At 42.0% G+C, this 15827-nt stretch overlaps 1 protein-coding gene across 1 annotated transcript in view; it reads right to left on the bottom strand.

Moving 5' to 3' along the window:
- The window catches only part of CACNG4 (calcium voltage-gated channel auxiliary subunit gamma 4), a 121529-nt gene that overhangs the window by 9821 nt on the left and 95881 nt on the right, over positions 1-15827 (bottom strand). The window contains exon 3 of the mRNA XM_089508149.1: positions 8397-8537. Within this exon, the coding sequence (XP_089364275.1) occupies positions 8397-8537 (141 nt within the window). The remainder of the gene's footprint in view (positions 1-8396; positions 8538-15827) is intronic.

The raw sequence follows: 15827 nt of genomic DNA, 5'->3' as shown, positions 1-15827 counted from the left end.
CCTGTGGAATTTGCCAACTTCAGGCAGGATCTGGAACAGAACCCCTGCAGATACGAAGGGCTGATTGTACAAACTGTTTCATACAAATGGCACACAACTCCCTTAATTCCACTTGTTGCCAGTCTGTTTCCAGGTATTATTCAAAGTGCTAGTGATAACTTATAATGCCCTATGCAGCTTGGATCCAGGTTATTAGTCATGCCATATCGGCCTGTATGAGCCCATTAGTGCTCTAACTTCTTCTGGAGAAGGCCTTCTCTTTATCATACCACCTTTCCTGGCTTGTTTAGTAGGAACAAGGAAGAGGGCCTTCTCAGTGGCTGTTCATAGACTTTGGAACTACTTCCATAGAGAGGTCAGGATGGCTTCATACTTGCTCGCCTTCTGCTGGAAAGGTAAAACATTTTTATACCATCGTGCTTTTAGAAATTGACTAGGATGTGCTTTTAATGCTGAGTGGTGCGGCTTTTGTGGTTTGTGTACGGTCTTTTAATGAATTTTAATGTTTTTAACTTTATAAATTTGTTAAATTGTTTTAAAATAACTTTTATATTTATGCTTTTATTGAAGTTTTTGTATACTTTGCAATCTGTATTGTTTTTAAATATGTTGCGTCTCATTACTGGGAGAGAGTCAGGATATAAAGGAAATCATCATCATCATCTTTAATTTATGAACATCAGCAGAGGTTTTTTTTAATATGACTTACCAGGTATATAAATTGTTTTGGTCTCATATACAAGTATAGTGCGCCCACTCCATATGTGGGTGCCCCATACGCGGCTTCCGGAAGCCGCACTGCAATTAAATGAATGGGGCCTGCCGCCACCATAGAATGAGCTTATGTGGAATTTGCCTTACGCGGGTGTGTGTGTGTGTGTGTGTGTGTGTGTGTATGTGTGTGTGTCTGGAACGGATCCCCTGCATAAGGAGAGGCTCCACTGTATGAAGAATTTCAAAAGTTTTCCCTTTCCACTGGGTGGGGTTTTGAGATTTTGCTGTACATTTTTCACATTTCATAACCTACTTTGTGAAACTTTCATTTGTGTGACAAAAAGGGAGGGTGCAGAAGAAACAAAGCTGTAATCCTATTAGTTAGCCCAAACTAGAGTAGGTCTAGTCAATCAATTGTTGAATGGTAAGTCAACAAATAGTTAAATTCCAATCATTCCATGAATCTACTCTAGCTGGACCAGCAATCAGATTTAGTCTAATGCTTTTTGCATCAAAATATCTATTTGGTTACAAATGAAACTTTTGAAGTAAGTCCTGAAATGAGAAGGATCTTGAAGCAGTTTTATAAATATTCTTTCCAAGAAATTGAAGACTTTTAAAATAAATCAAAATGTTTTTAATTAATTAAACTGAATGAAGTATTGACTTATGGAGGGTGATTAAATGGAAAGCCTAGGGAGCTTATTATTCCATTCCATACATGTTACTGTGCTTTCATCAGGAGCAGGACATTAGCCTGGTGTGGTAGAACTAAATTTTTACAAGGGTTGACTCAACAACAGCTGATAATACCGTATGGCTCAGCTTCAGCCTCCACTATAATTCCCTTAAAATTAACAATACAGGTGACATGGAGCATGGAATTGACAGGAGCAGGCTGCAGTCACTAAGGCATGTAAAATGATGCACAAAAATTGCAGTGTGACATACTGACAAATTAGGCATAGAATAGAAAGCAGTGGTTTGAGCCACTGAGGGAGGTTTGAATAGCATGGATGTTTTTGTACACAGACACACAGAAAAGGGGAATGTTTTGGAGTTTTGGAGTGCCAACACAGACATGTGAGAGTATGGTCTAGGACATGGGAAGATAGAAACAGCAGGGTGCATGTTCATTTGACAGGGGCATCTTGTTAGTGACATGAACAAGTATAATTCCACCCTATGCTTGCATGTGGGTTTTTTTTTTTTTTTTGGAGGGTTGTTAGATAGATTATTTTCCCCACCCTTTGCAATGACCACCCCTCCAGGCTCTGTGTCATTATGCTACCCCTGCCCCCCATCCAGCCATTCAGTTGCTAGCGGAGAGCAGAGTGGACTGGAGAAGGATCTGACTATGTTCTTGTAGCCAGCCATGTGTCAATGACATAATCTGCTAAGAACTCTGGAAGACCCCAGTGGATTTTGGTAGGCCATAGAAGCATAGAGTTTGGAGGGCTATCCAATCCAATCCCCTGCCATGCAGGAATATACAATCAAAGCACTCCCAAGAGATAGCCATCCAACCTTTGTTTAAAAACTGTAAAAGAATGAAACTCTACCACATTGTGAAACAGCATATTCCACTGTTGAACAGCTATTGCCACCAGGAAAGTCTTCCTGATGTTGAGGTGGAATCTCTTTTCCTGTAGTTTGAATTCATTGCTCCATGTCCCAATCTCTGGATCAGCAGAAAACAAACTTGTTCCATCCTCAGTATGAAATCTCTTTCAATATTTAAACATGGCTATCAGGTTAACCTACCCTTCCCCTTCCCCAGGCTAAAGACATTTAGCTCCTTAAACCATTCCTCATAGGGCATGGTTTCCAGACCTTTCACTATTTTGGTCACCCTCCTCTAGACATGTTCCACCTCATCAACATTCTTCTTGAATTGTGGTGCCCAGAATTGCACATCACATTCCAAGTGAGGTCTGACCAAGCAGAATAGAGTGGTACTATGACTTTCCTCAATCTAGACGCTAAACTCAGCCAGATTCTTCTTTGATCCCATTTGCTCTCTGCCAGCTGTGGAATGGCCATTAGGGTTGGCTATCACAATAACACAGTGAGCTGGTTTTCAGGGGAGCTATAGTGGACTTCAGAATATGGAACTTATAGTATACATGCCACTATGTAGCATCTCGGCCTGGTTATAGGGGTGATGGCATATTGGGAATGGATGTGAGAGGAATTAATTTTTTTACTTGTTACGTACTATGTATTATCTCTGCCCCACTTCTGAAAACTAGTGCTTTTCAGGTCAGTAACAATGACAACAGCAACAACAACATCAGCAGAATAGTGAGTCTGGTTTTCCCACCCATATGAATTTGATGTCACTTGACTGAAAGATGTAGCACAAGTTTTTGCCATTTGAAAAGATTTCTTTTCAGAATTTAGGCCTGATACAGACTGCCAAAATAAAGCTGCTTCGGGTCTCTTTGGAGGTATGCTATTTAAATGATGCATGGGTCCTAAAAGTCCAGAGGTCGCGCCAAAGCCACACTCCATTTTTAAGCACTGGAGTGCAGCTTTGGTGCAGCTTCCGGATTCTTAGGACCCATGCATCATTTAAATAGGATATCTCTAAAGAGACCCGAAGCAGCTTTATTTTGGCAGTCTGTAACAGGCCTTAGTTGCCATCCGCAACTAAAAGAGTTACTTTGTGGGGCACTCTGTTCCTGAAAATGAGCAGGTCTTTAAACCACTCACTCTTGGTAAACAACAACAACAAAGTTACAAGACACATAATACATTTCTGAACATAATAACTGTGTTGTGATGGCAACTCATATTGACCATTGTGAAATAAGCACAGGAAAGTATTAGGAATAGAAAAACAAGTAGGAAGTTCAGATATATAGAAAAAGCCCTTCTGCTTCCACCTGGATAATTTCAAAATGTCCTTGTAATACATGTCAACAAAGGCACCTGGTGTGAAGCATGCCTAGAGGTGTTTCCTTATATTCAAGCTATTTCAAAGGCCCAGTTGTCACATGATGAGAACCCCACAGAGCTGTTTTTTCATAGAAAAAATAAACCTAGCTTAGTTGTAGAAGAAATGTTTTGAAGGCATAAAATTCCACATTCAATCCCTGCCATTTCCAGTTAGGTCTGGGAACTGAAGCCTGCGAGATCTGTTACCAACTAGTGTAGATCAGAGATGAGCAACATGTGGCCCTTCAGATATTGTTCAGCTGTAAATCTCATCAGCCCTAGCAGCACAGAGAGGGTTCATGGGTATTTCATTCCAACACTGGAGGGACAAAGTTGCCCAGTATCAGTTTAATGGTCCTCCATAGACACTTACTAATGTTCTGATTCAGATCTCTGGAAAAAATATTTGTCACAGTCATTCTGGAGTCTTGCTGCTATAAGATTCTTTTCAAAGAAGCAATTTAGGTATGGTCTTCGATAAAAAATATCCTTTCAAAACCAATAATCAAAATTATTGATTTTAAATATAAAATTAAAATATTCTTCAAATAAAGTTGTAGCATCAAATCTGATGCATTTCTAGCCATGGTTATATTCACTGACTGGTTCAATTTGGGACATGGATTTGTGAAAATGTGCAATTACATTCTCCGTTGGAAGAACAGCTTGGTTTGATCTAAATGCAAACCAGAACTGATATGTTATTATTATTATTATTATTATTATTATACTTTATTTCTAAAGCGCTGTAATTATACACAGCGCTGTACAAAGTCGGTAAAATTAAAGAGAATATAAAAGCCTGCCCAAGGCGTACATTCTAAGATAATAATTAAAAGAGGAATAGATATGCCATATTTCCAGTGACAACAGAAACAAGAAAAGGTCCACTCCCACCTCGCAACCACTCTGAACTCTGGAGAGGTGGTGGATGGCTGTCTACACATGCATCTTGCTGTGCTGCTCAGCAGTGCTGCCGCTCACATGAATTGTTCTCTCTGAGGATAGAGTGGATTCAGTGAGTAACAGGCTGTGGATAGAGTGGGTGAGTAACTGGCTGTATGTTATGAAGACAGTCCACACTTGAATCAGGGTCTTTAGACCTGCATTGTGCAGATAGGTTGTGGGGTGGTGGCGGTGTAATTGGCTGATGTAGACATGCTCTCTGTCTTCTGGACAGGGGACTGTAGAATTTGCCAACATGGTGTTTCTTTGGAGATTAGTGCACTGGCTTTTATTCCCGTGCTAGGTGCAGGATGTAAATGCCCAGGGATGAATTCTATTGTACAGTTCACTCCCTGGGCTTCTCTTGGACCTTTTAAAAATGAGAAAATCCCATTCTTTAAAAGATTCCGGAGAGGCCTGGTTCAGGTATGGGATGAGTACTGTCTGGAGACAGGGCTATACAATAGAATCCGTCCCTGTGTGTTTACATCCCATGCCTACTGCAAGAATAAAAGCCAGTGAGCTAATCTCCTTTATTGACTCAAATCAGGGACGTAGCCAGGATTTTAGGAAGGGGGGGGGGGTCCAGACTAAGTGCCACCATTATATTGGGGCTTGGGTGTGGTGGCGCAGCTGCACACACCATTCATTTTTCTAACAGAAGGGGGGGTCCGGACCCCAAGAACCCCCCCTTGGCTACGTCCCCGCTCAAATGGATGTTCTGTCAATGGCTGCTGGCCATGATGACCACATATGATCTCAAGTATCAGAGGCTCAGATACTGTATGAAGGTGAAAGATCATAAAGTTCCACCAGTGCACTTGTCCTTGGAGTCCAGGCTGCTAAGGAGAATCAGTAGCCTAACTCTGGTTATAGCTGCATAAAGCCAAAATGGGATTCTGAGGGGAGGCAGTTATGTCTCTGCATACTAGTTGTTGGGGAACACAAGCAGGAGCTCAGAAAGCTCACACCATTCTTGTGGATTTCCCATAGATTTTCCATTGGAGTGATCATTGTGAGAAACAGGATGCTGAGCTAGATACGGTGATGCTTCCTGAGAAGCTGGCGAAAATATGACCATGCAAGCCATGCACTCTGGCCCTGTACATACTGGCAAAAAGCGCTGGCCTGTGGGCAGAGCCAGGGCTGAGCGTCCCCATGCTCAAAGCCCTTATGCCACCACCAGGGTGCCATGATGACACACCTCTGGCACTGCGTCCAAACGGTGCAGCCCCGAAGGGGCATATACACGCTGCCCCGTCGTGGTTATGACACCCTTTAAAGGGCATACAAAGGAGCCGTTTTTTCCAGTTTCTTTTTGCCCTCTCTAGAGGCCAGAATGGTGTTGTGGCATGCGGTTGCCATGCCACCGATCCAGGGCAAAAAGGGGCGGCGTCCTGCTATCCCTTTTGCCCCCTGTGTGCTTTTTTTTTCAGAACAATTGACAAGACTGTCTATCTTCTTTCCCACAGCAATTAACATTCCATTATGAAAGTATCAGATAAAGTATCACAGGGTGTGGATGTATCTCTGGTATATAGCTATGACATGTCTTCTAGTGCAAGTCCCAGATAAAGTTCTTCACTAACTTTCTTTCAGAAGGAAGCAATGGTTAATTTTAGCAATTTTCTTACCTCTGTGAGAAAGTCTTCTAAAACCACACTATTTGAAATTTGGTACTTATGGTACTCTCTGCAAAATTTGCACATGGCTATTTTGCACAAACCTCAACAATTATTTGGTGCAGGAAACAGCATGTTTTGCAGAGAATAATATTTCTGTGTACCGAAGTAGAATGGTTCTGTGAAGACGTACAAACTGTGTTGAACAGTGGTCCCCCATATTTTTTGGCTTCTGCCCACTTTCCTCTTGGGCAACAATCCGAGCATCCCCCAAGGCCTATTTCTTGATATGTGGTCTACTGTTTGTGCACCAGCCAGCTGGCCAACAGCATCTACCTCAGCCATGCTTCGGCTCACCAAGTTGAACTGGGACTCTTCTGCCTTAGCTTCTTGTGTGTGATACATCAGTGGCTCAGGCCTTCTCCTCCCTCTCACCCATGACAGCAAAAAGAAGGTCACCTGGCCAGCTGCTTGTCTGATGCTCCCAGGGTGAGCAATTGCAAAGGGAGCAGTGACCAAGCAACTGATTAAGCACTGACTGAGCAGCTTCTTGCCTATGCCAGCCTTGTGGCAACAGCTAGCATGAGCAAGAGGCTGTTCAAGTGCTGCTCACAAGGTGAGATTCAAAGAGAGAAGCTTCTCCTCAGCAAGGAAAGACTTTCAATCCTTTGCTGAGATGGAGAAGAGTGCAGCCAGCTTCCAACTTTTCTTCCTGGCAAGGAAGGACTTTTAATCTGAGAGAGGCAAGAGAAACAAATTACTCTTTTGAAGACTCGACCCACTCAGTGTGGGGAGGGGGCTGCCGCAGCGAAGCCTGGAGAGACATGCTCATCCTTCTCCTTTGCCATGGTGGTGGCTTCTTTCTGAGAAGTGGCAGGAGTGCCTGATTAGGTGTCACTCCTCTTCTAAGGTGTCATCCAGGGTGGGCCATACTCCTGGTGCCCCCCCCTAGTGACACCCATTACCCCACCCCTCCATTCCCCAAGATGTGCCTTTCCCACACAGCTTCAAGTCATCCCCTCCACATTGTTTCTTTTGCTACCTCTTCTTTCAGCCTGTCTGACCTAAAGAAAGCAGGAACAGCAAAGCTCCAACTTGCCAGTCAAGTCCTGACAAAGTTCAGAAAGCTTAAGCTGGGTCTCAAATGTGATTGCTCTTTTTTCGCCTCTGCTTCTTCCCCATTGCCACATACCTCAACTCTTCATTTACACCAGGATTCTAAAGGCTGCTGGTTCCCCTTCTTTTTTGTGCATCAATATTTTGACAAACCCCCCCGTCACCTTTTTCCTCACCACTCCTTTTTTCTACATAAAACAGGCATGTATGAATTTTGTGCAGATTAAGTCCCAAACTGCAAAGATTATTGTCAGCCCAGGTTTCATCTTGTCAGGGTTTCTCAATTTTTTTTTAAAGAGCCAACACCATGCTCCCCCCCCCTTTTTTTTTTTTTACAATTTTCCAAATATTTCCAAATATTCTTTTCATGCCTGCCACTAACCCACCTTTTTAATGCAGAAGCTTTCCAAGTTGTCTATTTCTGGGTTGCAGATATGTGCATTTTCCTTTATCTGGATGCACTTTGACCAGCATCCTCAATGCCTTCCTGAGTGTGTAAATTGGATGCACACTGTTAAAACTCACTAGCAGGATGTGAGCCTCCACTTTGGCATCTTACACATTCTTGAACACTACACTCATAAAATGTAATGTTAGCTAATGTGAAAAAAGACAGTAGGGCAATGTAGGAGAGGTGAAGGGTGGCAAGCCACATATGTTAGCTTGAGCTTCTTGAAGGAAGGTCATGGTAAAAATACATGGTAGATAGAGACTTTCCCCTCATGATCAGAAGAGCACCTATTTTTTGAGGAAAGACCTGAAATCCAGTAGAAGAGGTGAAGCAATGATTCCCTTTCATCGTCTCTTTCTCCTACAGTCCCCAGTGCCACCAAACCAGAGTGGGAAGGGGTACTAGGGAATGTAGATGGAAGAGGAAATGAAGAAAAGTACCAGTGTGTCCCTTTGTTTACTGCTAACAGAATCAAATATCTCTGGACTCAACCTATAATAAGGGAATCCATCTGCTGATATTGTTTCTGGATCATCGGTCTCCCCCTGCCCACCAGTCAGCAGTTTGAAAATTAAAGATGCAAAAGGTGATTGTATGGGGTCACCTACCTGCTGCAACAAAAAGGATCCCAGCGCTGAGGATGATGTTGTTCTTGCTGCTGTAAATCCTCCCAGCTCCAATGCAGAGCCCTCCCAGTAAAAGTAATATTGTGCTTAGGATAGGAAATACGCTGGAGGCACGGACGATTCCTGGGGGAGAAAAAGAGAGGGAAAGCTGGAAGAAGCCTGGTCACCCTGACAATCAGTTCTGTAACTTCTTTATCAAATTTAATTCTGTAGCAATTACAAAGCCTATTGTCACCACCCTATAAAAGGTGCTAATTTATTTATTATTAAAATTTACACGGAGCCCCTCAAACCTATTATTAGGGCAGCTTAGAATAAAATATTAAATACATTGACAAGAGCTAAATTACAAAAGCAGCATGACAAATAATGCCGGATGAATCTGAATACAAGCTTTAAAAGGTTGATAAAATGTTATTGTATTTCAATAAATGCTTGGAGCAGAGGCCGGGACCCTGAGTAACAAAAAGGAAGTGGCATAAAAGCAATATGGCTTCTGTTTGCTTTTTTAAAAATGTGTTTTGCAATTTCTGCCAGGAAATTTGGAATTATTACCATAATCAGCTTTCCAAAGCCACTGTGTGTGGAAACATATTCTGACAAGCTACCAGCTAAAGAGGTTATAAAGAATAACCCATAAATTAATGCAGGGAAGAGCAATGAAAAATGTATGAGCAGGCTACTGGCTGTATAATGCCACACAGGCAGCATTAGAAGCAGCCCCTTGATACATGCAAATTTAGATAATTAAGCCCAATGTCTCTATGACAGGTATCCTGAAATCTGCCCCATCTCACTTACTCATCTCCTGTGCTGAAATTATACATGTGGAACACTCACCCTGGCTTTTAAGAAGAAAGATGTTTACAAGACATTTGTAAGTAGTATTTGATTCTACCACCACCCCCTCTGTGAACAGCACTTTAGAATCTTTTGTCCCTCGTTCATTTACAGAGTTTGTAATGAATTCAACAATGGCACTGGGAGGGGGGCACCAGAGAGGAAGGGGCTGAAAGGCATAGGCAAAAGCCAAATAAAATGGAGGTGACTGAAGGGGAGCCAAGAGAATGAACACAAAGAGAAGAAAAAGAGAGGATTGCTGATACGGGAAAGGTTGGCAGAGGGCAACATGGCAGCCTTTGAAGGATGAGATAAAATAAAAATTGAAGCCTAAGAATTTGACCGTATCACAAGAGATCAATGATCTGAGGGCATTCTCTTGCTTGTTCTCGGTTTCTTTTTTGGTGGATTTTGCTACAGGGTAATTGGCATCTTTTTCTCTGTTACCCTAAAGGATATACTGCAATTACTCCAATAAATGATTACGGATTCTCAAGAGAACTACCTCAGTCCAGGGCTCAAGGGAAGGCTCATAGTTACAATCACCTAGAGGCTAAGCAGCAGAGCCATCTCACTTCTGCTTCCCAGAGTAAAAGATGTTGTATAACAAAAGGCCCAGGGGTGTTTTCAGCTGGCCCCAAAAGACTGCAGGCCATCTTGACAAAGGGACTATTTCATGTCTTGCTTCTTCTCTTCTGGCAGTTGCTGCATCTGACCGTTTTTGTTAAAGGAAAAGATCCATTGTGAACTTTGTACACATTCCCAACCCCCCTCTTCTTATGTTTTCTGGATATAACCAACTTAGTTGGTAAATGAAAGAGGGCTTTTCCAGAAAAGTGCTCAGAAACTTCAGGTGGCCCAAAGAGCTGCAGCCAGGTTGTTAACTGCAGTTGGTTATAGGAAGCATACAACCTCCCTGTTGCAACAGCTGCACTGGCTGCTGGTCCATTTCTGGGTACAATTCAAAGTGCTATGTGGCTTGAGTCCAGGTTATCTGAAGGACTGTATCTCCCTGTATCAGCCCATTAGGGTTTTGAGATCATCTGCAGAGGCCCTTCTTTCTGTCTCACCACCTTCCCAGGCACATTTGGTGGGAACAAGGAAGAGGGCCTTCTCCCAGACTTTGGAATTCCCTCTCTAGAGAGGCCAGGATGGGCCTATCCTTGCTGTCTTTCCAGCAGCAAATTAGAACATTAGTATAGTTTTTTGTGGGTTTTTCGAGCTATGTGGTCATGTTTTAGAAGAGTTTATTCCTGATGGCATCCTCAGAGAATGCTGGCATGGAAGAGAGTAGGGTATATATTATATATACTGTGTGACCCTGGGTAGGGAGGAGTGATTTCCATGTTAATCTGTGTATTGTTCTGTTGTTGATGGCAAGGCCTCAGGGTGGGAGGATATGCAAAGAGGATTAGTAAACTGTTTATATTTGTTAGAAATCTGTAAAACAAGGGCTCTGCTGTGTTTAACATTCCTGTCATGACAAAATTATACTCAAGAATACAACTGAGAGTCCCCAAAGTATTAAAACTGCTGTCACAATGTTTGTGTAAGAGATGGAAATCTGGATTGTGAGCCTGAAGGCAATCTCTCTCTCTCTCTCTCTCTCTGTGTGTGTTTTAATCTTTGTATAGCACCTAGCATTTGTAAGTACTTTATAAATAATCATAATAAGAAACCTGTAATGATAAGGGTGAAGCAGGATGGAGCAGATTTCTTCCATGAAAGTAATCCATGGGTTCTAGAATGTAATCTTTCATGAGGATGATTGCTGCCATGCAAGCCCCTGCCATGAAAATGCTATGAGCAAGTTGGCAGGATTCCAGAAGCCACATGGACCTGGAGCTACAAAAGGTTGTATAGTAGTTCTGTTTTGTGATGCATTCTAGCCCCAGCCAGTTTCTTCTGAATAATATTGTATAACATTAGTTATATATATGCATGTTTGGCGAGCCACATGTCTGTAAAGATCCCAGTGAAGGGATAAACTATATAATTGGTCTTTCACATTTGCAGCTTTGACTTTTGCAGCTTTGATTATTTGCAGTTTTGATTAATATGCTCTCTCTAGGAATCTCTAGGTCCTCCAGATCACCTCTGCCAGAAGTTGACCACAGAGTTGTGCTGGAGAACCTAGAAGTTCCTAGAGAAAACATTCCTCTAGGCATTCGTTGGTCTTCCAGCATGATTCAATGAGCAACTTCTGGCAGAGAGTTGCACTGGAGGATTTGGAGATTCCTACAGAGGTGTTTGTTCTCTCAGGTAAAAAGAATAGTTTTATTTGCAGTTTTTCCACATTCATGGGGGCTCTTCACCCCTCACCTCAGCGAATGTGGAGTGACCACGGTATATCCATGACAGAATGTGGCAGCTGTGTGTTCTCCTCTGTTTTCTTCTAGACTACAAGAAACAAACCAGATTAGTAACTAAGGGCAGGAACAGATAGCTCATTAAAGATGCTTTCTTGACATCTCGATGATGCCTGGAAGCCACCTAGACAGGGGCGGCTTCAAGACACTGTGGAGGTGCAGCGTTTACACACTGCATGCTGCTGGAGCATCTTCAAGCCACCATGGGGCTGTGGCAGGGCTGGGAAAGCTGGTTCTTTCCTGACCCAAATAGGAGCAGATCTTTTCTGTTCCTATTTGGGCTGGGTGCAAGGTGGTTTGCCATGTCCCCAATCTGTCTTCAGCTTGAAGCCTCCCCTTCTTGCCGGTCTGTTCCAGCCCTAAGTTTTGTTGTTGTGGTTTGCTGTCAAGTAATTTCTGACTTACAGCAAGCCTAAGGCAAACCTGTTACATGATTTTCTTGGTAAGTTTCTTTAGGAGTTTGCTATTTCAATACTCTGAGGCTGAGAGAGTTTGACTTGCCCAAGGTCACCCAGTAGTTTTTCTTGGCCAGACAGGAATTTGACACCTGGTCTTCCAGAGTCATTGTCCAATGCTCAAACCACTGGCTTTCTTAGTGACTAAGAATTGCCATCAGTTCAGTCCATCAGGGCATGCAAGTGACATAAGCTAACTACAAATTCCAATGCTTCAGTATTTGCAGCCAACATCACAAGTGAATGAAGATTGCTTCCAGTGTAGTTGCACCTGCTACAATCAAAATGAGAAATTGGATTCACTTTTCATGATGTCCAGCACCAGCTCTTTCACTCAGGCTGCTTCTGAAATCATACTGCAATCTAATGAATACATTTCAGGATGGTAATAAGTGGTCTAATGCTGGCTGAGCCTTTGTGTAGGCAAGGGAAGATCATCTCTTTCTCAAGGATCACAGGCATACCTGTAGTATGAAAGATGGAATAGGTCATATTTGTGCTCCAGCACACACAGGAACCATAGCTGTATTTGTCATTTTTAGTTTATGTAGCTAGCAGAATAGATGGTAAAAAGGAAAGACTACTTGAAACCTTTACCAGAGTATTATTCCCATAATGCAAAGAGAGAGCAGTAGGTGTCGGACTGGAAGAATAAAGAATTGATGTGGTCAACAGTGCTGGCTGTGCTATTAGGCAGAGTGAGGCATACATAAGACAGCAATTTTTAATCATTCAATCATCTACGGCATGACAATATTTTTAAAAATATCCAAAAAGCAAACCTTGATTTTGCCATTTTATATAAGGGACACCATTTTATTACTCCACTACATATAATGGGGCTTGAGCATCTACAGATTTTGGTATCCAAAGGGGTCCTGGAACAGACCCCAGTGGATACCAAGAGCCATATGTAATGGAGAAGGCTTGTGGGGCAGGTCCAATATATTGTTTCTTGGTATAAATTGTACAAAATTGGTAGTCAATTATTAGTTGGCAACTAAGACAAGAAGGGAATACATTTTCTTTCCTGGTGTAGATGAATCAGAGCAGCAGAAGTTCTGAGATCTTCTGATGAGGCAGACAGATGTGTTGTCCTTACAGATTCTTGCCCAAAGCAGCCACTCAGGTCTGCCTATTAATTAAGCTACTCCCAATTCACTGCTTCTTAAAATTCATTTCGTTGTCCCCATTCTGCAACATTTCAAGTTCTACATGTTTGTTTTTAATGGGGTGATCAAATGTGTAAACTTTCAAAGAAGGTGTCATGTCCAATTTGTAAAATGACCTTTTTTCCCTTTTTTAAAACCTTTTCTTTGCATACTAGTGTTTTTCTCACTGCTGCTGCAAACTGCGGCTTTTTCACTGAATTCTTTACCTTGGCTCCAAAATCTCCTTCATAGTGTTGGAAGAGACCACAAGGGCCATCCGGCCCAACCCCCTGCCAAGTAGGAATATATGATCAAAGCACCATAAGTGCATATGTGATTAGCATGTTTTGTCTTGGGCAAGAACCTATTTAAACATTGGCAGATTGTAAAGCAACCACAATGTATCCAGAGATGCAATGCCAGCTGTCTGGCTCACTGGTGCAATTTTGCTCCCCCAGCTACTAACTGGCTATGGCATGTTGGGCACATGGGAGAGAAAGAGGATCCTTTGCCATCCAAAATTATACAGGTGGAGGGGGAAAATGACAATGATTTTCTGTCATTTGGAGCTAATGGAGTTGAAATTCAAATGCTTACTTGGAGTTAAGGGAGTAAAGTGACTAAGTTTACGGATGATCCTTTCAGAATGGAAGAAACACAAGGGGACTGTGAGTGTTTCAAAAAGATTTCTTCACACTGGGTAGACAAAAGCCTCAGTACGTATTGCTTCAAAGATGTAGCTGACAGCTATATTTTCCCCTACTTTATGCAAAATTAAATGTGGAGAGCCCAGCCTAAATTGGGACTATGATAGGAAGGAATGGGGCTTAAACCATCTGACCCTCATTGCTTTAAGCACAGCAAGGGGCAGACAACAGTTCTTACAAGTTAAAGAAGGAGGGGGGAGATGCATTGTTCTCCATGGTATTCACACTCATTCCTTCCCCCGCCATTGTTTTCCCTTTGTGAAATGAATTTCACAGATTTTTGATGCATTACAAAATACTGCAAAACCTGTAAATGGTAGATGGAACTACATGGGAATGCCTAACAAAATGCCTAGTCCTGCATCAAATTCTTGCTTTTCAATAATGCTTAAATGATATGTGGAGAACTCTATACAAGACTGCGATTTTGGGCACCAGTGTTGTGCTCAATGATAATAATGGGACATTTACTTCTTTGTTAGATAAATATACTGTCACATGTTGTTTTCAGAATTTGATAATTTGATTTTTCAGTCCCCCCCCCATGTTTACTAAACAAAACCCCCTACTTTATGCTGACCTGGTATCAATTTGACTACAGTCTAAATGTGTAGTATGAAAGGTAATTGTTCTGCCCTTGTATATAATGAACACTATTATCAACTGACAATTAGGTCTCATAGCTGTAGAATGGAATATAGGGCTTATGGAAAGTCTAATTTTCTAAATGTTTTCTGCTTTACAAGAATAGTATCTTCAATTGTGAGTAAATGGTAGACCCATTCTCCAGTTCTTGCTATCATTATTGAGTGAAATGTGTAGATCTTATTACAATATATATCCACAGGCCTGTATACCCACAGGCAAGAGAATCTGTTCTCTCCCTCATCCCACATTAAATTACATTTCTCCCTAGCCCTTAATCTTGACTCCTGAAGACTCCTAAAAGGATTGAGAGCGTAAGGAAGGCACTTGGTTCTATTTTAAAGCAATCATAAGGGCCGGTGACCTACTGAAGAATTAGTTGCTAATCTCTGTACTGTTTCATCACCGCAATATCCCTAAAACTGTGACACAGCATGTTACTGTCTGCATGTCATTGGCCATATACTTACATATTTATAGACCTATATCAATGCAGAATACAATTTCTATCTTCAAGAGAGCACAGTATTGTTAATTAACATCTTGCTCTCAGTTGTTAAAATTAAATGATGAGAGACAAGGCAGATAGTATCACATTTCAACCATTCACATAATTTTAAGCACTAAAGAAAATGGGATGGATTATTTGTCATTATTAACCACACATCACAACTGTTCTAAATTTAATATTCAGTGTTGTCTTGAACATCTTCCAGTTCCACTTTTTATTCTCCATTGGTATAAATGTATGGATGAATTCCCATAGCAGCCAGTGTTGATGGTAAGCTGCAAAATCCAAAACTTTCAATCTCACTTTACCCTTTATGCATTTCCAGTATGAATTCAGTTAGAATTTTGATGCCTAAATTAAAATCTTAAACTATATTGCATCCAGACTGCTGGTATCAGACAGTAGTGTCACTATGGATGTGTGGGAGTTGTGGACTGCACTGGGTAACACCATCAGAGGGGGTGACAGTAGGCAGTATTGAGATATCCCAAGGCCCATCCCCCAGAAAGAAGGAGGGACTCTTCTTGGGGTGTCACTCCCCATGGGGGGGGTAAGGATGAGAGTGAAGCCATGGACCTTTCTGCCCCCTTTTGCAGCCTCCCCTTCCTGATCTGTTTGGCTCCTTTCTGTCCACTGGGAGGGAAGGGTGGGTGGAGATCTTTTGTAATTAAAAAAACTGTTCTTGTTCAGGATGGCACCCCATCTTTGCTATCTTTGCTGTAGTGGAGGTGGGAA

Source organism: Sceloporus occidentalis, unplaced genomic scaffold (assembly GCF_023333645.1).
Source record: "Sceloporus occidentalis isolate IW3139 unplaced genomic scaffold, rSceOcc1.0.p SCAF_1, whole genome shotgun sequence".
Taxonomy (NCBI): domain Eukaryota; kingdom Metazoa; phylum Chordata; class Lepidosauria; order Squamata; family Phrynosomatidae; genus Sceloporus; species Sceloporus occidentalis.
This window is presented reverse-complemented; position numbering and strand designations above follow the sequence as displayed.